The sequence below is a fragment of the Lathamus discolor genome, chromosome 21, assembly GCF_037157495.1.
Source record: "Lathamus discolor isolate bLatDis1 chromosome 21, bLatDis1.hap1, whole genome shotgun sequence".
Lineage (NCBI taxonomy): Eukaryota > Metazoa > Chordata > Aves > Psittaciformes > Psittacidae > Lathamus > Lathamus discolor.
Genome location: NC_088904.1, coordinates 4,407,263 through 4,426,927, shown reverse-complemented (window position 1 = coordinate 4,426,927; position 19,665 = coordinate 4,407,263). Strand labels below are relative to the sequence as shown.

The following is a 19,665-nucleotide window of genomic DNA, read 5'->3' as shown; positions in this document are numbered from 1 at the left end:
CCAGGGCGGCAGTTGGGGCTTGGGTAACCGGGGGTTGCTCAGACTTGCTCGGGACTTCCCCGGACGCGCCGGTGCGCTCCGCAGCCCCGGGCACCGACGGGCACCGGAGCCGGCCATGCCGCCGTTACCGCTGCTCCCGGTCCTGCTCCTGCTCTGCCCTCGCCTCCTCCGCGCAGACCCGCTCGCCTGTGAGTACCGGGAGCACCGGGCGGCTCCCGCAAGGTGGGAGCGGGGCGAGCGAGTCCCGGGGGGTCCCGTCGGGGCCGGGGCGGGCGAGGAGCGGATCCCCCCGAGGCTCCCCCGGTCAGCGCGGGGCCGGCCCGTGCCCTGTGCCCCCCTCCAGACCGCGGGGTGCGGAGGGGCCCCGGGAGCTGCGGGCGGGGGGGGGGGGGCATCGCCGGGCGCACCTCGGGGCTGCGCTTCGCCTCCCGTGGCCGATAACGGGGACCCCCCCCCATGGACGGCAGCCGGGACCCCCCCGGGACCCCCCTGAAGGCAGCCGGGACCCCCCGCTCTGCCCGGCCCCGCAGCCCAGCCGGGACCCCCCCCCCTCCCCGCAGAGAACAATAGAGGAGCCTTTCTTGCTCCCCCCCCATCCCTGGCAGCAGCGGGGACCCCCCTGGCCTCCAGGAGCAGCCGGGACCCCTGTCCCCATGGAGAAGAGGGACCCTGCCCCCGGGAAGGGTCTGTCTCTCCCTGTCCCCCCCCTCGCCCTGCAGCCCCCCCCTCCCGGAGAACAATGCGGCTCCATTCCCCACCCAGGACAATGGAAACCCCCGTCCTCCTCCGGCCGGAGAACAATAGCGAGCCCCCTCCTCACACCCTCGGGAGCCGTGATCCCCCTTTCTCCTCCCCAGAGCCTCTGAGCCCCCCCTGCTGCTGAGAACAACGGGGACCCCCTTTTCCCTCGGGAGAGCCGTGCCCCCCCCGGCCCAGAGAACAATGAATCCCCTTTTCCCCTCCCAGAACAATAGGGAGCTCCCTCCCCCATGGAGAACAATGAATCCCCCAACACCCCCCCCAAAACCACCCCCCCTGGGGGGCTCCTCATTGGTGCCCATTGGGGGTCCCTCCCAGCAGTGGCAGGTCCAGGAGGTGCCACCTGTGGGCAGCCTCAGCCCCGCGGGGATCGGGGTCCCCCCCTTGCCATGGTGGGGGGCACAAAGCCCCGGGAGGCCCCCCCCCCCGTCCCTGTAGAGCCCTAAACCCCAATTAGCCACCGTCCCACCCGTCGCCTCGTTTGCTTCCCCTCCGGCCCGAGCGAGGCGAGAGCCCGTTCCCCGCAGCAGGAAGTTTGGCTTCCTCCCTATGATGGGAATTTCTCAAGGCGATGGATGTTCGCTCCGACGCACAAACGGGTCCCGCCGAGGAAAGCCACCGCTCGGCAGCTCCGGCCGCACCGCCACCGGTCCCCCAGCCCCTGAGCCATGCACGGCGCTCATGGGGAAGCCTCAAAGAGCGTTAATTGGGGCAAGAATTGCACAAGTGTGGGAGAAGGGAGGAAAAAGGCTCCAAAAATCCCTTTAGGAGCCATTATCGGCAGCTCCCAAATCCGGGCGGGTTTTGGCGCGGAGCGGTGCCCATCCCGGTGCCTTCCTGGTGGCCACAGGGGTTGATCCCACCCGGGACAACGTGGGGCTGTGCCTGGACCCCCGCTGGCGCTGACCCCGCTCCTCTCACCTCGCCCTGGTGTGGGGGTGCCGCTCGCAGCCACCCGGGACCCCCGTTTTCACCCCCATCGGGGTCCGGTGCTGCCGGCCGGGACGAGCCCTCACCCCACGGCCCCTCGACGTGCGGCGCTGGGGGCCGGCGAAGCCAAATCTCCTTTTAGAGAGCGAACGCTTCCCCTCGGCTCGGCGCGGCCGCGCTCGCTGGAATGCCGGGGCTTTCTCTAAACCCCTCCTCGAGCTGCGGGATGGGCACCACGAACAGCAGCGGGAGAAGGGAAAGGGGGAAAGAGAGTGGGAAAGAGGGATAAAGCGTTCCCAAGTGCCCGCGAGCCTCCTCGCTTGAGCTATCGAAGGGCTCTCGATGGATGTATGTACTTGTTCGAATTGGCTTTTCGCGCGGGATTCGGGGCTGCCCACGTTTCCTTTTGTCCTTCGGGGCAATTATCCCTATTTTTCCCCTAACCCCCTGCACGCCTCCATAAAGCTCTTTTGAACCGCGTGAGCTCTGACACTTATCGGAGGGGTTTTGCCTTTTCTCTCCCAACTCCTTAAGACCCCGGTATCAAACTCAAATGAAATCCGGCCCTTCGGAAGAAAGAGCATAAACGTTCCCGACACCTCGGAAATGTGGTTTTACTTTATAGCATTACTTAGCACCTGATCAGCATTTTTTTTTGTGCAATAGGAAAGCCATAAAACCCCCGAGCAGGTATTTTCCCTGCGACTCGCACATTCCACAGCCCGCCTGTGTCTCTCCGGCCCTTTCCTCTCCGCTCGGAAAATTTCACACTTTTCCCTTTTAAAACACATGTTGGGGCTGTGGCTGGGGGGAAAAATGCAAGGGGGGGGAAGAAAAGGGGGGAAAAAGGCAAAAATTGGCTCCTCCGGAGGCTCCCGCTCGGAGGAGAGAACGAAAATCAAGGGGGGAAATAGAGAAATTGGGATGAAATCGGCTTCTCCGCAGGGTCCTGCACGGAGGACGGGAAACGTGTCTGGTTTACGGCGCTCGTGTGTGTTTCTGGGGCTGTTTAGATTAAGATTTAGGAGAATTAGGGCCCGAGCGCCGGGTGTGCAATCGGCAGAGCTGGAGCAGCCCCGGCTCGGTGCTCTCGGCTAATGGAGGAGCTGGTGCTGGGTGGGCTCTGGCAGGGCTGGGGCTGCGTGTTTTGGAGGCCTCGTTGGAAGAGGGGGTGATCCAGGGGCTGAATCCCCCCGGGAAGGGTTTGCTTTGGGAGCGGGGGGGGATGGATCCGTGCCATCACCGTGGATTCTTGCCATCACCCGCGGATGTAACCCCGGGGCTCCCATCAGCACCGCGTCCCAGATGCTTTCACACCCACCGCAGCGGCATCCCCGGGGCGCCGGCAGGACCCGCGGGTGCATCCCCGGGGAAATGAGGATCTGGAGCATTAATTGTGCCGAGGTGGGAGCCGGGCGGGCGCTGAAAGCCGATCGGGGCCCCGGAGGTCGGAGGGGAGAGGAGGTCGCGGCACTTTCCGGGAGGTAATTTGGGATATTAGCCTGGCGCGTGCGGATGGAGCCGATAAGGCTGATGGACGCGGGAGATCCCGGGGTGGGCTTGGGGGGGGCCTGCTCTTTGAAGCCTGGTGGCAAAGGGGTGGCAAAGTAAAGCAGCAGTGGGGGGGGGAGGCTTTGCCATCACAGGGGTGTCCCCAGCATGGACCCCCCTTGGGGGGCCCATTGGCGCACAGGGATGCGTTGAGGCGCAAGCGATGGGTTTGGCAGAGCCCGGTGCACGCGGCTGCGGCCGGGTCGGTGCTGGGCTCTGTGGGGAGCTGCCGGTCGGTGCCGTTGGAAAAGGGGGAACAAAACGCCCCAACCCCTCCCCAGAGCTGCTCTGGAAATCCTTTTGTCAGGAAGCGTTCGCAAGGCCACAGCCCAGCCCCGGGAGCCCCGGCGTGGCCGAGGCCCCCCCAGCCTCGTGCTCCACATTCCCAAAGGCGCTTCCCAGCCTGAATCCCCCTGGATCCTTCGAGGAGCCCTCGAGCTTGCGGCGAGAGCGCGGCTGAGCTCCGGCCCCTGCTGTGTGGGGCTGGGACAGGACAAATACAAACCTGAGTGCATAGAAAAGAAGCATTTCGATAGATATAGATGTAAAATGTGCTTAAATGGAGATAAAATCGATAGAGAATATATTTAAATCAATAGAAAATACACGAGAATTGATATCAATATATTTAAATATATGTAAAATAAGTGCAAATGAATATAAAATATATTTAAATGGACATAAAATATATTTAAATGGATATAAATGATACAAAAAGTACTTAGATACAAAATGTATTCAAATACACAGAATGTATATAAAAGTATTTAAATTGATATTAAATGTATTTAAATGGATCTAAAATAGATATAAACTGTATTTAAATGGTAAAAAATGTATTTAAGTAGCTATAAAACGTATTTAAGTAGTTACAAAATGCATTTAAATAGCTAAAAATAGAGCATATATTTAAAGAGCTATAAAATATATTTAAATAGATATAGATACACCATGTATTATTTAAATGGATATAATGTACATATGCCCCATCCCTGGCAGTGTCCAGGGCCAGGCTGGACACAGGGGCTTGGACCAACCTGCTCTAGCGGAAGGTGGTTGGACCTGGATGAGCATCCCACCCCACCCCACTCCATGTCGACGCTATGGATACACTATTCCATCCCTCTGACGCTTTCTGCCCCCCCCTCCTTTGTGTCTCTGGCTGCAGACCCCGCAGTGATTTCCCCCCAGGACCCCACGCTGCTGATCGGCTCCTCGCTGGTCGCCACGTGCACGGTCAGCCCGGACTTTCACCTGAAAGCCGAGGACCTGTACTGGACGCTGAACGGCCGGCGCCTGCCCGCCGCCTCCTACGCCGCGCTCGGCCCCACCACGCTCAGTGTGGCCCTCGCCCGCCTCAACGGCTCCAAGCAGCAGTCGGGGGACAACCTGGTTTGTCACAGCAGAGACGGCGGCATCTTGGCCGGCTCCTGCCTTTACGTTGGACGTACGTCGGCGCGGGCGCACGCACCGGGTCCCGTCCCCGTGCCACAGCCGGCCGGGCTGCGCTGATGCAGTGGGGGAGAGCCACGGCTCCCGGTTGGGAAGGATCCGCGCCGGGATTAACCCCATGGGCTTTGCCAAAACGCGCCGTGCGCTTGCGATGCCTGCTTGCGGTTGCTCTGCGTTAACCTCCCCGTGGTTTGTGCCCGGTGCCCCAGCCCCGCGTGCCGCAGGGAGGCTGTTTTGGCAAAGCCGCGGCAAAATTACTCTTGTCCGAATCAATAATCATAAGATTTTTATCTCGGGCTATTTTAAGGACGATGCCACGTCCTAGGAACACAGAGGCAGAACTGGGAACACGGCTTGGATCGGGGCTTTGGGCTGCTGCAAGAAAACAGCTCCAGAGCAGGAGCCTGAACCCCTCCGGCAACCCCGTCTGCAGCCCCCAGGCCGGGGTCGGAGGGGACCACGAGCTGCATTTCACTGCTGCACCTTTTCATCCCCCTCTGTTCCTTACTGGTTTCTTTTTTCTCTCCCAGTACCCCCAGAAAAACCGGTCAACATCACTTGCTGGTCCAAAAACATGAAGGACCTCACCTGCAAGTGGGCACCAGGGACGGAAGGGGAGACCTTCTTGCACACCAACTACACCCTCAAGTACAAGCTCAGGTGGGCTGCCCGCCCTATCCCTGTTATTCGTTATAGTGGGACTGAAAAGCTGGTAGGGAATGGGGAGCCCGATGCCTTTGGGTGCTGGTGCCTGGTGCGATGTTTATGGTGGACTTGGCAGTCGAGGTTGGACTTGATCTTAAAGGTCTTTTCCAATGTGGTTGATGTTGTGAGTCTGAGTTTCCCTGGGTTTTGGCTGCCGTGAGCAGTGTGCCGGGAAGGAGGAGGGTGAGGACACATGCCCATGGTGCTGCATGGCCACGGTCCCAACTGGGAGCATCCGTGCGCTGCGGGGATGGGTGAGCATCCTCAGCTGGACCACGGCACCCAGCGGTGCCGGTACCAGCACCCAGCGCCTGCCCACAGGTGGTACGGCCGAGACAACACGTGCCAGGAGTACCACACTGCCGGGCCCTACTCCTGCCACATCCCCAAGGACCTGGCCCTCTTCACGCCCTACGAGATCTGGGTGGAGGCATCCAACCGGCTGGGGGTGGCCGTCTCTGACGTCGTCATGTTGGACATCCTCGACGTGGGTGAGCGATGGCAACGTCGTGGTGTTCACCAGTGGGAAGTGGCAGCGGGTTCATGCGCTGGGATGGGGGGGCAGCAGGAAATGGGTGATGTGTGAGCAGAATTGCTCCTAATTGAGTTAAGCTGCTTCCTCCCATCTGCGGCTCCTTAACCCTGTCCCCGCAGTCACCACCGACCCGCCGCCGGACGTGCACGTCAGCCGGGTGGGCGACCTGGAGGACCAGCTCAGCGTGCGCTGGAGCTCCCCGCCGGCACTCAAGGATTTCCTCTTCCAAGCCAAGTACCAGATCCAGTACCGGGTGGAGGACAGCTCGGAGTGGAAGGTGGGTTCGGCATCGGTGGCGGGGCACGGTGCGGGATGCGGGACCACGCTGCCATCTCCTCCCTCTCTAGGTGGTGGATGACGTGGGCAACCAGACCTCGTGCCGCTTGGCCGGCCTCCGCCCCGGCACCGTCTACTTCGTCCAGGTTCGCTGTAATCCCTTCGGCATCTACGGCTCCAAGAAAGCCGGCATCTGGAGCGACTGGAGCAACCCCACGGCCGCCTCCACCCCGCGCAGCGGTGAGTGCCGCTGCCATCCTTTGCAGGGCAGGAGATGCCGGCAGCGCCGTGCTCCCCATCCCTGGCACACACGGGACATACAGGGGGGTCCCTTCCCCGCTCCACGCGCAGCACCTGGATTTCTTGCAAAAGAGCCAATTTGGAGTTCGGTTTCCTCAGCTGGGAGCCAAAACCCCCCTGGGTTTCCTCTCACGGGCACCTCTCGCAGCGCGGTGGCAACGGGGGGGCTACCCGGTGCCACCGCCCCCCTTGTCCCCGCAGAGCGAGCGGCCGGGGGCTGCGACCCCAAAGGAGGGGAGCAGAACACGACGCTGCGGCGGGAGCTGAAGCAGTTCTTCGGGTGGGTGAAGAAGCACGCGTACGGCTGCTCCAACCTCGGCATCAAGCTCTACGACCAGTGGCGCGTGTGGCTGCAGAAATCGCACAAAGCACGCAACCAGGTAGGTAAGGAGCCTTTCGCACTTCTATCCCCGGCCTGGGTGGGCACGGGTTGGGGGGGTCCTGGGGGGGCGGCCCGGACCCAGCGGCTACGCGGGGCTCTGCTCGTGTCCGCAGGTGCTTCCCGGCGGTAAGCTGTAGCCCGCGGGGGCCCGAGCGCCGGCAGGACCACACGGGGCGCCCGGAGCCCGCCCGGGGCCACCCGCGGCCCCCCCGGCCCCGCCGGCGCGGAGCAGGAAGGCGGCCGGGGCGAAGCGCGGCCCCGGGATGGGGTCAAGGGGGGGGCCCGGGCTGGGCCAGCCCCGGCAGCCCCTCCTCACGTGCTGCGGGTCCGGTGCCCCCCGCACCCCGCAGCGAGGGGACCCCGCAGCCCTGCCCGGCCGGGGGGGGCACGGAGGCTTTGCTCCTTACCCGCCAGCCGGAGCAGCCTCTGGGATGAAAGGGGCAGGGGGGGCGTCCTGGGTGCCCCCCACCCTCGGTGCAGCTCCCCCCCCAGCCCTGGGAAGTGATTTGGGCTCTTTTCTCCCCAGGGACCCACGTGCGAGCGCATGGGGGGGGTCCGTCCCTGGGGAGCCACGTGGGCTGGGTTGAGGCTGCTGGGGTTTGCCCAGTGCCTGCTCCAATTTTGATTCAAACCAGCCTTATTTTGGTTCCATTTCAGTCAATTAGGAACAGATTTAAGCTTAATGCCAATAAACCTCTGAAACCCCACCAGGGTCTGCGTCAGCGGCAGCAGCGCAGGGATGGGGATGCAGCGGCAGCCAAAGGGGACCCGTGTCCGTTGTCACCCCATCCCCAGGGACCAAGGCAAGCCGGAGGGGGTGGCACAGGGGGACACAGAGAGGCCCGTTAGCCCACACAACTCAGGCCAGCTCCATGGGGCAGGTTTATTTCGGATGACCATAGAAAGAGCGCTACTGGGGCACTGGAGCTGTGCCGGGGCTGGGGGTGCAGCTGATTCAGGAGGTGCTTTTGGGGGGCTGCTGCCCCTGGGGCTCCAGCTGGCAGTGAAGGCAGCGCCCATCTCCATGGGGATCAAAGCAAGGCAGCCCCTTGGCACTGCACGTTGTGGTTTTCCTTGGGCAAAAAGCCCTGGTGCAGCTGGGAAGCGGAACCAGCCCCGCGCTGGACCCCTCTGCTGAGGGATGCTCAGGACTTAGGGGGACCCCACTCCTCCTGGAGAGACGGGGGCGTTCTTCACCCCTTCCAGCCTGTGCTCACGAAAAGGGGCCGAGGGGAAGGTGCCCACCTCGCTGGGTGCTGTGGGTGCCCGGGTGGCTGCGCCGGGGGCCGGGAATGGCGCGCGGGGCCCCCGTTCCACCGCCCGGCCCCTCCAGCCGTTCCCACGGGGACATCCATCACTCGACTTCTTCCGAATCGTACTTGAGGTCCTGGAGAATTTCGCTGATTGCCTCAATGGTTTTAATTAGCCTACGAGAGCGGATGGAAACTATAAATAAAGCCCATATGGAGCGTATTATGTGGGCCGCCTCGCTTTCCCCGCGCTGTTTATGAAACACTCAGCCCGGGGAGGCCGAGGGGACCGCGCAGCATCGCCAAACCCTCCCCGGGGCTGCGGCCCCGAGCGCGGCTGAAGGCACCATCTGGGCCCCCCTGGGTCCGAGGGAGAGGAAATGTGGGGAGGGGGCTCCTATCCCCATGGGGAACGCTGCCATCCCGAAATGGGGGGAGAAGGAAGCCGGCAGCGGGGCCACCACCTACTTGTGCTTGAGCTCCTGCACCTCCTGCTGATGGGCATCCACGTGCGGCTGGTCCTGGGCCTGCTGCTGGGCCAGCTGGAGCTGTGCTGTCTGCACGGGGACACAGCGGGAGCTGGGACCCCCGCAAAGCAGCCCCGGTATCAATGCCCCCCCCTCACCCCGGCCCCTCACTCACCAGCTGCAGCTTCTCCTGCTCCCGCTCCTGCAGCCGGGCCAGGTGCTGGGCCAGGTCGGGGCGGGCGAGCTCGTCCCGCAGGCGCCCGGCGATGCTCAGCACCTCGCGGGAGATGCTGCTGAAGGCCACCGTGATCTCGTGCACCAGCTGCCGGTAGCGCGGGAAGTCATAGTGCGGGGCACTGCTCAGGTACGCGCGGTGGCCCCTGCGCGGGGAGAGGGGAGGCACCGTCACCACCCCACAGCAGGATGGCAACACCCCATGGTCCACATCCTGGCGCCGAGCTCCCTGCGCCAGGCAGCGCCAGGAGGGTTTTCATGTCATAGAATCAGGGAATGGTTGGGGTTGGAAGGGACCTTGAAGTTCATCCAGCTCCAAGCACGGGCAGGGACCCCTTCCACTGGAGCAGCTTGCTCCAAGCCCCTGTGTCCAACCTGGCCTTGAGCACTGCCAGGGATGGGGCAGCCACAGCTTCTCTGGGCACCCTGTGCCAGCGCCTCAGCACCCTCACAGGGAAGAGCTTCTGCCTAAGAGCTCAGCTCAGTCTCCCCTCGGGCAGGTTCAAGCCATTCCCCTTGGCCTGTCCCTGCAGGCCCTTGTCCCAAGCCCCTCTCCAGGTTTCCTGCAGCCCCTGGAGCTGCTCTAAGGTCTCTCCTGCCCAGCTTTGGCAGCCCTTGGTCCCCCTGACCAGGCAGCTCCACCCCTCACCCAGGACAGACCCGGCCGCCCCTTTCGGTGTGTGATAGGATCCTCTCCCCTTCCCAGCCCAGCCCGTGTCCCGTCGGTCCCCCCGTGCCCCGATGCTGCAATGGGATACAGGCGCCCAACACCGGCATCCCCCGCAGCCGGGGCTCAGCAGCTCCGCCCCGGCGGCCTCTGCACGAAGCCGGAAGCGGGGGGCTCCGGTTGGGTGCCGGGGCTCCCGCCGCGGTACTCACTGCTCCAGCAGCCGGTACGCCTCGGCCCGCTCGCCCTGCAGCGCCCGCAGCCGCCGCAGCAGCGCCTGCACGGGCTCGCCCGTCTGCGGAGAGATGGGGATGGTGGCGGCGGGGGACGACGGAGCCACCGGTACGTGCCCGCGGCCTCACCGGTGCTGACCGAGCACGTCCCGTCCCGTCCCCCCCAGAGTCGGCCTTAGGGGACCCCGGCGGCAGCGCCTGAGCTCAGTCCGGTACCGGCACCGGGAGCTGCTCCCGGCCACGTGCGCACGGACCGAACCGGCGCCGGAACCCGACCACACCGCCCCTGCCCGTACCCCGCGCATCCCAACGCCCCCCCCCGGCCCTTCCCTGCCCGCGGACCGGCCCCGGGATCCCCCCCCCCACCCGGGACGCGCCTTGCGGCCCCGGGCCCCGCTCACCATGGCCCGGCCCCGGCCGCACGGCGCAGGCCCGGCGGAGGGCGGAGCGCGGCTCCATCGCCCCCTGCAGGCAGCGACCGGTACCGCGCCTCTCCCCAGCTCCCCCCCCCCCTCCCTCCGCATCCCCCGTTTATTTCCATTAAAAACCACGCGGATTTGAGCAAAAACCAGGCGGGGCCGCGGCGGGGCTGAGCTCTTTATTGGCAGGGCGCGGGCAGAGCGGCGCCCGCTCTACTTGACCTTCTTCTTGGGGCGCAGGTTGTTGGTGTGCCCGCACTTCTTCTTGCGGCAGTTGACGGCGCGGGGGTGCAGGCGGGCGTAGCACCTACGGAGAGGGGAGAACGGGTGAGCAGAGCCCCCGCGGCGGCGCTGGGGGCCGCAGGGTGGGGGACACGCACACAGACAGACACAGACGGGGCCGTACTTGCGGCAGATCATCTTGTCGCAGTTGTACTTCTGGGCGAGCTGGCGCAGGGAGGGCTCGATGATGCCCCCCCGCAGGCGCAGCACGAGGTGGAGGGTGGACTCTGGAAGGAAACGGAGCGGTCACGGAGGAGCCAAACGTTACCCCCCCCCCCCCCACCGAAGCCAAGGGCGGCCCGGGGGCACCTTTCTGGATGTTGTAGTCAGCGAGGGTCCGGCCGTCCTCCAGCTGCTTCCCCGCGAAGATGAGGCGCTGCTGGTCCGGGGGGATCCCTGCGGGGCAGACGCGGTGCGGGTGAGATCGGGGCGGACCGGAAAACACACGGGGGTTGCCCCCCCCCCCCCCCGCCGCCCGTTCCTCCGGTACCTTCCTTGTCCTGGATCTTGGCCTTCACGTTCTCGATGGTGTCGTTGGGCTCCACCTCCAGGGTGATGGTTTTACCCGTCAGCGTCTTCACGAAGATCTGCATCGTGGCACCGGCGGCTCCTGCGGGGAGCGCCCGCGGCGTCACCACCGGTGCCCCTCCCCCCCCCCCCCCCCCGAGCTGGACCCCCCCCTCCTAACACCCCACCCCCCCCCCCCCTCCGCCAACCGGGCCCCGCCCCCCCCCGCTCCCGGCCTCCTTCCCCGGTTGCCGCCCGCGCGCACCCGCGGCCTCGCTGCTGAGAAAAGGGGCGACCGGAACCGGAATGCGCGCGGGGCCGCGTCACAGCCCCGCCCCGCCCCGCCCCGCGCCCCGGTGGCGCCGACCGCCCCCTGCCGGCCGCTGCGTGCCACGGCACCGGGACCCGCCCCGCGCCTCCCGGCAGCACCGGGGCCGAGGTTCCCCCCCCCCCCCCCCGACGGAGCCCACCCGCCCCCAGCGCGCTCCGGAGCGCACAGACGAGACGAGAGGCGGTTGGAAGCCACGTTTTACTGCTCTGCCCCGCGAGGAGCGGGGCCACACCGCGGCGGAGGGCTCGGGGCCGGGGACCCCGTCCAGCACCCGCCTTCGCGTCCCTCTTGCCAACGAAGAGAGCCCCGGCTATGAACACAGCGCAGAAAGTTCCGCGGGGACCCGCCGCCTAGTCCAGGCCATCGGCTGTGTCCTCGTCTGTGAGACTCTGTCCGTTCACGGCCCGTAAATCGTACTGGCCTTGGGATAAATCCTCAAAATCCTGGCTCGTGGTGGGGGAGATGACGTCGGGGCTGGTGTCGCAGGACTCCGTGCTCTGCTCCGAGGTAGCGATGGTGGTCGTGGTGCTCTTCGGGATGGGGTCAAAGTCGTCGTCGTCCTCCAGGATGGGAGACTCGTGGATGTCTGCAAGGGAAGGCGCAGGCGCTGGTTCTGCTGCCCCAGCAGGACAATTGGCTCAGTTCTAAGGTGTTGGCTGCCCATGTAACCGATACATAAAGTGATGCCGCATCAGTTAGCGGCCATTTGGAACGCGTCCCAAACGCCTTTCTTACAATCAAGATGACTTTTAGCACAAGTGGGTGTCTCGGCGGCTTCTCCCAACCCCCACAAACCACCCGATGCATCCTTAAGGAATGGGATTCCGGCACGGGATGAAAACCAAAGGGGAACCCGCGCTGAGAGGATTCACTCACTGCTGAAGGCCTCTGGGTACTGCTTCGCCAGCTTCCCCTTCAGCGTCCTGGGGAGAGGAGGGTGAGGTGAGGCTGCAGAGGAGCTGCTCACAGACATCACAACCGAGCCCTGGAGGTTCCTGGGGCTCCCTCCCCACCACCCCATCCCAGCACGTGGGGTGCTCCAAGTGCCAGGTCCCTCCCAAGGGAGCACAGCGCATCCCGGCTGGAGCGGGGCTGAGGGACCCCGAAGCTCCAGCAGCTGGGCCGCACGTTTGCCCCTCGCTGTTTTTACCTCCGAGACCATTCCACGTTCTCCCTTCCACCCCTCGCAGCCCACCCAGACCCGCAGCACCGCTCCCGTCCCCGCTGCCCACCGGATCCTCCGGAAGATGCCGTCCAGATCCTTCTTCATCTCCACCAGCGTCTTGGTGTGGTGGAGGAAGCGCTCGCTCATCTGCTGCATGCGGACGCTGGAGAGGTTGTTGAAGTTGAGCAGCATCTCGTTGGTCTTCTCAAACCGATCCAGCCTGCGCGGGGGAAGCGGACGGAGCTCGGCACGGACCCCGGGAGGCTCCCGGTGCCGGTGCCGCTTCCCCCGGGACTCACATGTTCTTCTGGGCCAGGATGATGGCGTTGACGTCCTCGGCGTTGACCATGCCCAGCACCCGCCCGCAGAACACCTGCGAGGCCGTGGGCTCCATCGCTCCTGCGGGACTGCAGGGGGCGGCTCAGCACCAGCGAACGGAGACTCCGGTAACCGGGCCCCCTGCACCCTGCCATGCCCCCGGTACCGGACCTACCCCCCTTCGCTACCGCCGTGCCCGGTCTCGAAGCGCCCCACGCGCACCCACCACCGGTACCGGGGTCCCCTGCCTGCCCCCCCGTCCACCCCCGGCCCCGGGGTCCCGGGGGCCCCGAGCGCTCCGGTGTCCGCGCACCTGGGGGAGCCGGTCCCGCTGCTTCACATGACGGGAACGGCGGCGGCACCGGCGGCCGCACCTCGCTTCCGGGTACCGGGTCACGTCGAGCGCAACCCCGCGGCGCCAGCGTGCCCCTGCGTCACGGCGCAGAGCCGGAAGTGGTGGCGGGTGGCGGAGGGACGGGGCCGGGACCTCCCCCCCGCGCCATCGCGGGGAGCCCCCCGCACCCCCCCCCCGGTGCCAGGACCCCCCCCCCCGCCCCGCTCACGCGGCACCGCCCCGCAGCGGCCCCTTTAAGGAGGCGCCGAGCCCCGCCCAGCTCTTGGCTGACGAACGTTCTCACCAGCCAATGGCGTCAGCGCGGTGGGCGGGGCGGGACCAATCGGAGCCGCGGGGCGGGGCCGGCGGGTTCGCGGGGCCGAGGTGGGCGCGCGGCGGCGGCGGCCGTTGCCGGGGGGAGTCCCGGCGCGTGACGGTGACGTGGGGTCCCCGCGGGGGGGCGCGTGGCGGCGGGGAAACCCCCTCCCCCCCTTTTCCCGTGGTTACCGGACTCTTCCCCCCTCTCCCCCCGCCCCCGGTTCCGGTAGGCGCAGGCCCGAGCCGCGTCCGCTCTTCCCCGCTCCAGGTTGCTCCGCGGCGATGGCTTCGAGCGGGCAGGAACCGAGGAGCGGTTCCCCGGGCCGGGCGGGCAACGGCAACGGCGACAACGGCAACGGCGACAACGGCCCCGAACCGGCGCTGGACACGGCGGAGGACTTCGAGGTGCTGGAAGAGGAGGAGGAGGAGGAGGAGGAGGACCTGAGCGAGATGCCGCCGCTGGAGGACGTGTCCCGGCCCCCGGCCCCGCCGGCCGAGGAGCGGGGCGGGAGGGAAGCGGCCGAGGCCCCCCCGGCCTGGCTGGATGTGCTGGGTGAGCACCGGACCGGGGCTGAGCAGGGCGCTGGGGGCCGGGCTCCCCCGTCCCCGCCGCGGGTGACGCGGGTCCGGTTCTCCCGTCGCAGGGAGCGGGCTGCTTAAGAAGAAGACGCTGGTGCCGGGCCGGGGGGGACACACGCGGCCCCGCAAGGGCCAGGACGTGACCGTGCGCCTGAAGGCCGCGCTGGAGGACGGCAGCGTGGTGGAGGAGAACCCTGCCCTCACCTTCACACTGGGCGACTGCGACGTCGTGCAGGTCAGGGCTCCGTCCGTGTGTGGGGGGCACGGGGTGGGGGGGTTTGGGGACCGGGCATCCTCATTTGTGGGTTGGAAGCGGCCCTTTTGCCTTTGCTGTCATCCCCTCCCCGTGATGTTTTTCCCTTCAGGCTCTGGACCTGTGTGTGCAGCTCCTGGAAATGGGAGAGACGGCTTTGATCGAGTCAGATGCAAAGTACTGCTATGGCGCTCAGGGCAGGTGAGCGGGGAGGGCACCTGGTGGAGCAGGATGGCCCCAAGCAGGGCTCTGGAAGCTGTTCCCTGCTCTCCCAGTGCCAGTCCGGCCACCACGGCACAGGTTCTGTGGGCAGGGAGACCCCGCTCGTGTGCCGCATGCAGGGGACAGCAGCGGGTCCTGCCCGGGGGGAGCAATTTGCATCATGCCCCGTCCCAGGGAGCTCTGATTCCTGATCTGTGGTGCTAAATCTCCATGGCACAGCCCCTGTGGCACTGGCAGTGGTGGCAGCGGTACCATGGGTTTGTGTCCTCCTCTGCACAGGAGCCCTGACATCCCACCCAACGCAGCCCTCACCCTGGAGGTGGAGCTGCTGGAGGCTCGGGATGCCCCAGACCTGGAGCTGCTCAGTGGGAAGGAGAAGGTGGAGCTGGCCAACCGCAAGCGGGAGCGCGGCAACTTCTTCTACCAGCAGGCAGACTACGTGCTGGCCGTCAACTCCTACGACATCGCCCTCAAGATCATCAGCTCCAGCTCGAAAGGTACCCGCCTGCTCCGGCAAAGGGTGCCCTGGCTCCCTTCCCGCTGTAACCTGCCCCTGCGGTCTTTGCAGTGGACTTCAGCCCAGGCGAGGAGGCTGAGCTGCTGGACGTGAAGGTGAAATGCCTCAACAACCTGGCGGCTTCGCAGCTGAAATTGGACCATTACGAGGCAGCTCTCAAGTCCTGTAACCTCGTCCTGGAGCACCAGCCAGGGAACATCAAGGCTCTGTTCCGCAAGGGCAAGGTGAGGCCGGGTGTGTGGCCAGCCTTTCTCCATGGCGTGATGGGGAGCAGGACCAAGGGACAGACGTCACCCGCCCTGCTCAAGCCGTATCCTGCTTTCCAGGTCCTGGCTCAGCAGGGAGAGTTCAGAGAGGCCATTTCCATCTTGAAGGCGGCGTTGAAGCTGGAGCCTTCAAACAAGGTAGGCTGCTGTGGCGTGCTGCTGGTGATCCTGCTGAGCTGCATGGCTGGGATGCTCTCTTCTTGTCCGTGTCCCTGCAAACCTCGGTGTCCCCATGGAAAGCTGCAGCCCCCGTAGCTGTTCCCAGCTCTCTCCAAGAAAGGAAGCTGGAAATAGCCCCCAGCCACGGGGTGATGAACCACATGGTGCAATGCCTGAGCTTGGCTGGGCTGGTGGCTCCCTTATCTCTGTATTGCGAGCTCCCTCTTTGCTCTTTGGTCCCTGCTGGCAGGACTCGCTGCCAGCCCATCCCTGCTCCAGGAATCCATGTGTGCATGGTCCTGGCTGCTCCGGCTTTGCCGGGTGGTTCCATTGGCTCGTGCTGTGGCTGCGGGAGGTGGAGCAGAGCCGAGTCCCCGCAGACTGGCTCAGCAGCCCCGGGGTGATTCACTGCGTGGTGGGAGCAGCCTGGACCTCGCGCCAGCGCCCGGCCAGGGTCAGGAATTTCCTGTGGGTTAATGATCAGCTGCAGGACAGGATCCTTGGCACAAAGGAAAAGCCAGCGCCAGGAAATGGCCCCAGCCTGGGTGCTCCGATGGGCTCCGACCCCAACCGTGTCTGGTGGTTTATCCACTTCTTTGGACCCGGAACATCGTGGTTTGTGTCGTTGATCCGATGCGGGATGGGACGCTGTGAAAGTGGGTCTTGGTGGTCCCACAGCACGCACAGAGCTCACGGTCTCACAGCACCATGGGGCAGGATCGCGAGCCCTTTGCCTTCCCAGCAGGGTTCGGATGAGCAGGGTGCCGAGGGAGCTGGCAGCACTGGGAGCAGCATTCCCAGTGCATCCCTGCACGTTGCGGCCAGGGCGGCCGCTCTCCAGCCCATCCCAACAAAGTGTTTTAATTGGAGAGGGGTGGAAAAATCCGGCTGCCCGGTAGTGACGTGACTGGAACCACAGGCGCAGCAGACGAGGGGCCTCTCGGCTGCCGGTCAGCGTTAAACACGCACCGGTGAGTCAGGGCCACGGCTACCGGGGTGAAAACACCCCAAAACCGCCCGGCTCCGCCTGGTTCTCTGGAGCCATCGGCACCTCCCGGCTGTTGTGAACCAGCACAGCTTAGAATCACAGCATCAACCAGGCTGGAAATGACCTTCAAGCTCATCCAGTCCAGCCGTTCCCCATCACTGCCCCATGGTACTGGGGCCTCGTCTCCACGGCGCGTGAGCACTCGCAGGGCCGGTGCCTGCAGCCCTGCCCTGGGCAGCCTGTTCCAATGCCTGAGCACCCTCTGGGGCAGGAATTGTTCCTCAGCTCCATCTAAACCTGCCCTGGTGCAGCTTGAGGCCGGTTCCTCTCGTCCCATCCCTTGTTCCTTGGGAGCAGAGCCCAGCCCCTCCTGGCTCCATCCTCCTGTCAGGCACTTGTAGGGAGCCATCAGGTCCCCCCTGAGCCTTCTCCCTTCTCCTGACCCCTTGGAGCAGGGAGGTGCCCGCCTGGGCTGGAGCCCTTGTGGGGCACCGGGAGCCGCCCGGAGCGTGGTGTCCCCAGCAGAGGGCACAGCACGGCCGCGGTGCTGGGCTCGGCGGTGGCCGTTCTGCCACCGTGGGCTCAGGGCAGGGCCGGTGGTGGTGGTGCCGCGCTTGGCTCCGCAGCACGTCCTGCGCTGTGCGGGACGCAGGGGTTGCTCCTGCAGCCCTCCCTGCAGGCGCAGCTGTCGGCACAGCCCGGCAGGTACCGGCGTGCTCCGGGTCTTGCTGCAATCTTGCTGCCCACTTTCCCAGCCTGCTTCCAGACAGAGAAGTGGGAGCACTGGGGCACGTCTGTGCCCCCAAGGCGGACACTTCCCTGTCTCGATTACAGGGTAAAATCCTTTTCCCGGTGTCTGGCATCAACCCTGGGCTTTGCTCCCTGCTGCTGGGCAGGGAATGGCTCAGGTGGCCCAAAGGACACAAGGGCGCTCAGCCCCACAGGATGCTCAGCCCCACAGGATGCCCAGCCCGTCAGTGCAGGGCAGTGGGGCAGGATCAGGCCATCAGCCCCCCCTCGTTGGCTGCTTCTGAGCTGTTCCACAAAGCTGCCCGCGGGGTGGTGGGGCCCGTTGGTGGTGGCCCTGTGGTCCCCATCCCCGCAGCTCCACGCTCTCCTCCCCAGACCATCCACGCCGAGCTCTCGAAGCTGGTGAAGAAGCACGTGGACCAGAGGAACGTGGAGACCGAGATGTACAGGAAGATGCTCGGGAATCCCAGCACCGCCGGAGCCCCCGGGAAGTGCAGAGACAAACTGCGCTGGGTAAGGGCTGGGGGGTGGCACAGGGGACATGTGGGTGTCCCCAAGGTCCCTGGGGGTCACTGCAGTGCTGACACTGATCTGGGGTCCTGCGCTCTATGAAAGTCGGATCCCAGTGATCCCAGCAGAGGGGTCCCACTTGCTCCCAGCGGCTGTGCAGGGTGGAAGCGCTGCCGTCCCCTCACAGCGCCCGTGTCTCCTCCTCAGTCCATCCCCTGGAAGTGGCTCTTCGGTGCAACCGCCATCGCGCTCGGCGGCGTGGCCTTGTCTGTGGTCATTGCAGCGAGGAACTAAGGATGGCAACGGGGTGGCCCCGCAGCACAGGACCTGCACCGGGATCTGCCTCTCCCCTGCCGGGGCCTCGCCGACCCCTTCCCATGGACTCGCAGGAATACGATGCTTTCTCTGCCGGAGGTGCCGAATCCCCCCTCCCGACGTCCCCCCGTATCCCGCCCGGTGGCGCAGCTGTGGGGATGGAGCCGCAGGCAGGGCACAGCCCCCCCGAGCCCCTGCCTGGCAATGGGGGGTTAGCCCCCAGCCCCAAGGGTGTTGGAGGGAGCAGGAGCTCCTGCGCACCGGTACAACCGTGGCTGTCCCCAGACAAATGAGCCCCCATGGGTGCCACGGTGCTGCCGGCACGGCGAGATGGGCAGGGGGAGGCACGTAGAAGGAAAGCACATGGGTACGAAGGGGCACGGTGGTCTCTGCAGGAAGGGAAGCGGTGCGGATGCGCTGTGGGGCACATGCAGTGACATTCCCCATGTCCTGGGGTGCTGCCGGCGGCTCGGCCCTGCACCGGCACCCGCTCCCCTGCTCAGCACTTCCCCAGAGCGTGCAATGTCCAAAGGAAGCCAAAGAACACTGCGGCGGGCGGGATGCAGGGGGAGCGCCGGATGCTCTCCGGGGCTGGTTCATGTGGGTCCAAGCTCTTTGGGGTCCCTCTTTTCCCTGCGGCTCTCTCCAGCCCTGGGGCTCAGCTCTGCCCCGGGGGTTGTAGCACTTTCCTCCCACCCCAGACCGACTGTGAACTTCCCAAATAAAGGACAGCTCCTTCATGCCTGCGCCTCGTCCTTGCCAAGGGACAGGGATGCTCCTGTTGGCTCTCCCCGTACACACGTGTGGCTGCAGCGGGCGCTGCGGCACGGGATGCTCGGTGCCCGGGGGCGGTGCTCGGCTCTGGAGGGACCCGCTGAGCACCGGGGCGGGGGGGGGGGGAAACCCGGGCCCTATGGGCCCTGCCTGCGCCCGGACCCCGGAGGCTGTGACCGGGGCTGCGCCGGGGGTACCGGAGACCACCCTTCCCTCCATGCACCGCGGATGAATTTGCATATCCCCGCCCCTTCTTCCCATCTCCCAATCCGGTGCAACGCCCGGCGTAGCTCTGCCAATAGGAGCGCCCGTTGCCCACCTCCTCGCCCCAGCAACAGGCTCCCCCGGTGGGCGTGGCAGCAGGGCCGGCGGCTCATGAATGATGCATGAGAGGGGCGTGGCCTCGGCGGGAGGCCCCGGCGGCCCAGGCGCGGAGGGGGAGACGGTCCCAAGATGGCGGCGCTGCAGGCGGAGCGCGGGTACGGGCTGTCCTGCGGCCGCCTCGGCCGCGGCACCCGCGTCTCCGTCTTCCACGTCAAGCTCACGGAGAGCGCCCTGCGCGCCTTCGAGAGCTACCAGGCCTGCAAGGTACGGGACGGGGGCGGCGGGCACGGCCCCGCGGCCGGCGAGCGGCGGCCACGAGGCCCCGGCCGGAGCCCTACAACGGGCGGCACCGCTGGGGTTGGCACCGGCGTCGTTGGGGAGCGGGGTGAGGCGAGGCGGGGGGGGCCGGGGCTGTCGCTGTGGGGGGTGGACCCCGGAGGGGGACCGGGGAAATGGGGGGGGGGGGCTCAGTGTGAGGCCCTCCCTGGTGAGGGGCTCCCGGCCCCGCTTCACTGTGAGGGACCGGGGGGGTTGGGGGCGATCCCATTGAGGGTGCGTGGGGGGGGCCCCGGGGCCTCCCCCCACCCCCGTTG

The 19,665-nt window shown here is 65.9% G+C and overlaps 5 protein-coding genes across 11 annotated transcripts in view; 3 read left to right on the top strand and 2 right to left on the bottom strand.

The window, feature by feature from the left end:
• The first annotated feature begins 55 nt into the window (after window positions 1–55).
• On the top strand, window positions 56–8,346 carry CRLF1 (cytokine receptor like factor 1). Of its 6 annotated transcripts, none has more exons than XM_065699828.1 (8): window positions 56–188; window positions 4,409–4,687; window positions 5,223–5,352; window positions 5,719–5,888; window positions 6,052–6,209; window positions 6,280–6,448; window positions 6,710–6,888; window positions 7,602–8,346. In XM_065699828.1, the coding sequence occupies exons 1-8, from the start codon at window positions 116–118 to the stop codon at window positions 7,737–7,739; spliced, it is 1,296 nt and encodes a 431-aa protein (XP_065555900.1). In that variant the 5' UTR covers window positions 56–115; the 3' UTR covers window positions 7,740–8,346. The 6 variants fall into 6 exon arrangements, with proteins under 6 accessions (XP_065555900.1, XP_065555902.1, XP_065555896.1 ...); XM_065699830.1 differs by lacking the exon at window positions 7,602–8,346 and adding an exon at window positions 7,004–7,359 and having other exon boundaries at window positions 6,710–6,899; XM_065699824.1 differs by lacking the exon at window positions 56–188 and having other exon boundaries at window positions 4,082–4,687.
• REX1BD (required for excision 1-B domain containing) lies at window positions 7,750–10,184 on the bottom strand. The gene is made up of 5 exons (XM_065699835.1): window positions 10,143–10,184; window positions 9,721–9,803; window positions 8,783–8,987; window positions 8,609–8,697; window positions 7,750–8,317 (listed from the first exon to the last, which is right to left on the bottom strand). The coding sequence occupies exons 1-5, from the start codon at window positions 10,143–10,145 to the stop codon at window positions 8,245–8,247; spliced, it is 453 nt and encodes a 150-aa protein (XP_065555907.1). The 5' UTR covers window positions 10,146–10,184; the 3' UTR covers window positions 7,750–8,244.
• Window positions 10,185–10,323: 139 nt separating this feature from the next.
• On the bottom strand, window positions 10,324–11,318 carry UBA52 (ubiquitin A-52 residue ribosomal protein fusion product 1). 2 transcript variants are annotated; one of them, XM_065699836.1, is made up of 5 exons: window positions 11,215–11,318; window positions 10,933–11,052; window positions 10,752–10,838; window positions 10,541–10,669; window positions 10,324–10,467 (listed from the first exon to the last, which is right to left on the bottom strand). In XM_065699836.1, the coding sequence occupies exons 2-5, from the start codon at window positions 11,033–11,035 to the stop codon at window positions 10,340–10,342; spliced, it is 447 nt and encodes a 148-aa protein (XP_065555908.1). In that variant the 5' UTR covers window positions 11,036–11,052; window positions 11,215–11,318; the 3' UTR covers window positions 10,324–10,339. The 2 variants fall into 2 exon arrangements, with proteins under 2 accessions (XP_065555908.1, XP_065555909.1); XM_065699837.1 differs by having other exon boundaries at window positions 10,567–10,669; window positions 11,215–11,316.
• A 114-nt stretch (window positions 11,319–11,432) lies between these two features.
• On the top strand, window positions 11,433–18,714 carry FKBP8 (FKBP prolyl isomerase 8). Its single transcript, XM_065699839.1, has 10 exons — window positions 11,433–12,852; window positions 13,077–13,481; window positions 13,684–13,968; window positions 14,060–14,229; window positions 14,360–14,448; window positions 14,749–14,966; window positions 15,038–15,210; window positions 15,313–15,390; window positions 17,525–17,662; window positions 17,867–18,714. Exons 1-10 carry the CDS (start codon window positions 12,528–12,530, stop codon window positions 17,951–17,953), a joined length of 1,968 nt encoding a protein of 655 aa, XP_065555911.1. The 5' UTR covers window positions 11,433–12,527; the 3' UTR covers window positions 17,954–18,714.
• Window positions 18,715–19,158: 444 nt separating this feature from the next.
• ELL (elongation factor for RNA polymerase II) overlaps window positions 19,159–19,665 on the top strand; it is a 47,789-nt gene continuing 47,282 nt past the window's right edge. The window contains exon 1 of the mRNA XM_065699799.1: window positions 19,159–19,336. Within this exon, the coding sequence (XP_065555871.1) occupies window positions 19,202–19,336 (135 nt within the window). The 5' untranslated portion in view covers window positions 19,159–19,201. The remainder of the gene's footprint in view (window positions 19,337–19,665) is intronic.

What these genes read in the sequence shown, in the direction of transcription:
- CRLF1 (XM_065699830.1), top strand. Translation starts at nt 116, where the DNA reads ATGCCGCCGTTACCGCTGCTCCCGGTCCTGCTCCTGCTCTGCCCTCGC. An exon ending in AGGACAGCTCGGAGTGGAAG is followed by an intron (nt 6,210 to 6,279) that starts GTGGGTTCGGCA and finishes CTCCCTCTCTAG; the next exon opens with GTGGTGGATGACGTGGGCAA. An exon ending in CGCAACCAGGTAGGTAAGGA is followed by an intron (nt 6,900 to 7,003) that starts GCCTTTCGCACT and finishes TCGTGTCCGCAG; the next exon opens with GTGCTTCCCGGCGGTAAGCT.
- REX1BD (XM_065699835.1), bottom strand. An exon ending in AGCAGGAGAAGCTGCAGCTG is followed by an intron (nt 8,698 to 8,782) that starts GTGAGTGAGGGG and finishes GTCCCCGTGCAG; the next exon opens with ACAGCACAGCTCCAGCTGGC. An exon ending in GTGCAGGAGCTCAAGCACAA is followed by an intron (nt 8,318 to 8,608) that starts GTAGGTGGTGGC and finishes CCGCTCTCGTAG; the next exon opens with GCTAATTAAAACCATTGAGG.
- UBA52 (XM_065699836.1), bottom strand. Translation starts at nt 11,035, where the DNA reads ATGCAGATCTTCGTGAAGACGCTGACGGGTAAAACCATCACCCTGGAG. An exon ending in CAAGATCCAGGACAAGGAAG is followed by an intron (nt 10,839 to 10,932) that starts GTACCGGAGGAA and finishes TCTGCCCCGCAG; the next exon opens with GGATCCCCCCGGACCAGCAG. An exon ending in TGACTACAACATCCAGAAAG is followed by an intron (nt 10,670 to 10,751) that starts GTGCCCCCGGGC and finishes GTTTCCTTCCAG; the next exon opens with AGTCCACCCTCCACCTCGTG.
- FKBP8 (XM_065699839.1), top strand. Translation starts at nt 12,528, where the DNA reads ATGCCGTCCAGATCCTTCTTCATCTCCACCAGCGTCTTGGTGTGGTGG. An exon ending in GCGACTGCGACGTCGTGCAG is followed by an intron (nt 14,230 to 14,359) that starts GTCAGGGCTCCG and finishes TTTTCCCTTCAG; the next exon opens with GCTCTGGACCTGTGTGTGCA. An exon ending in GCAGAGACAAACTGCGCTGG is followed by an intron (nt 17,663 to 17,866) that starts GTAAGGGCTGGG and finishes TCTCCTCCTCAG; the next exon opens with TCCATCCCCTGGAAGTGGCT.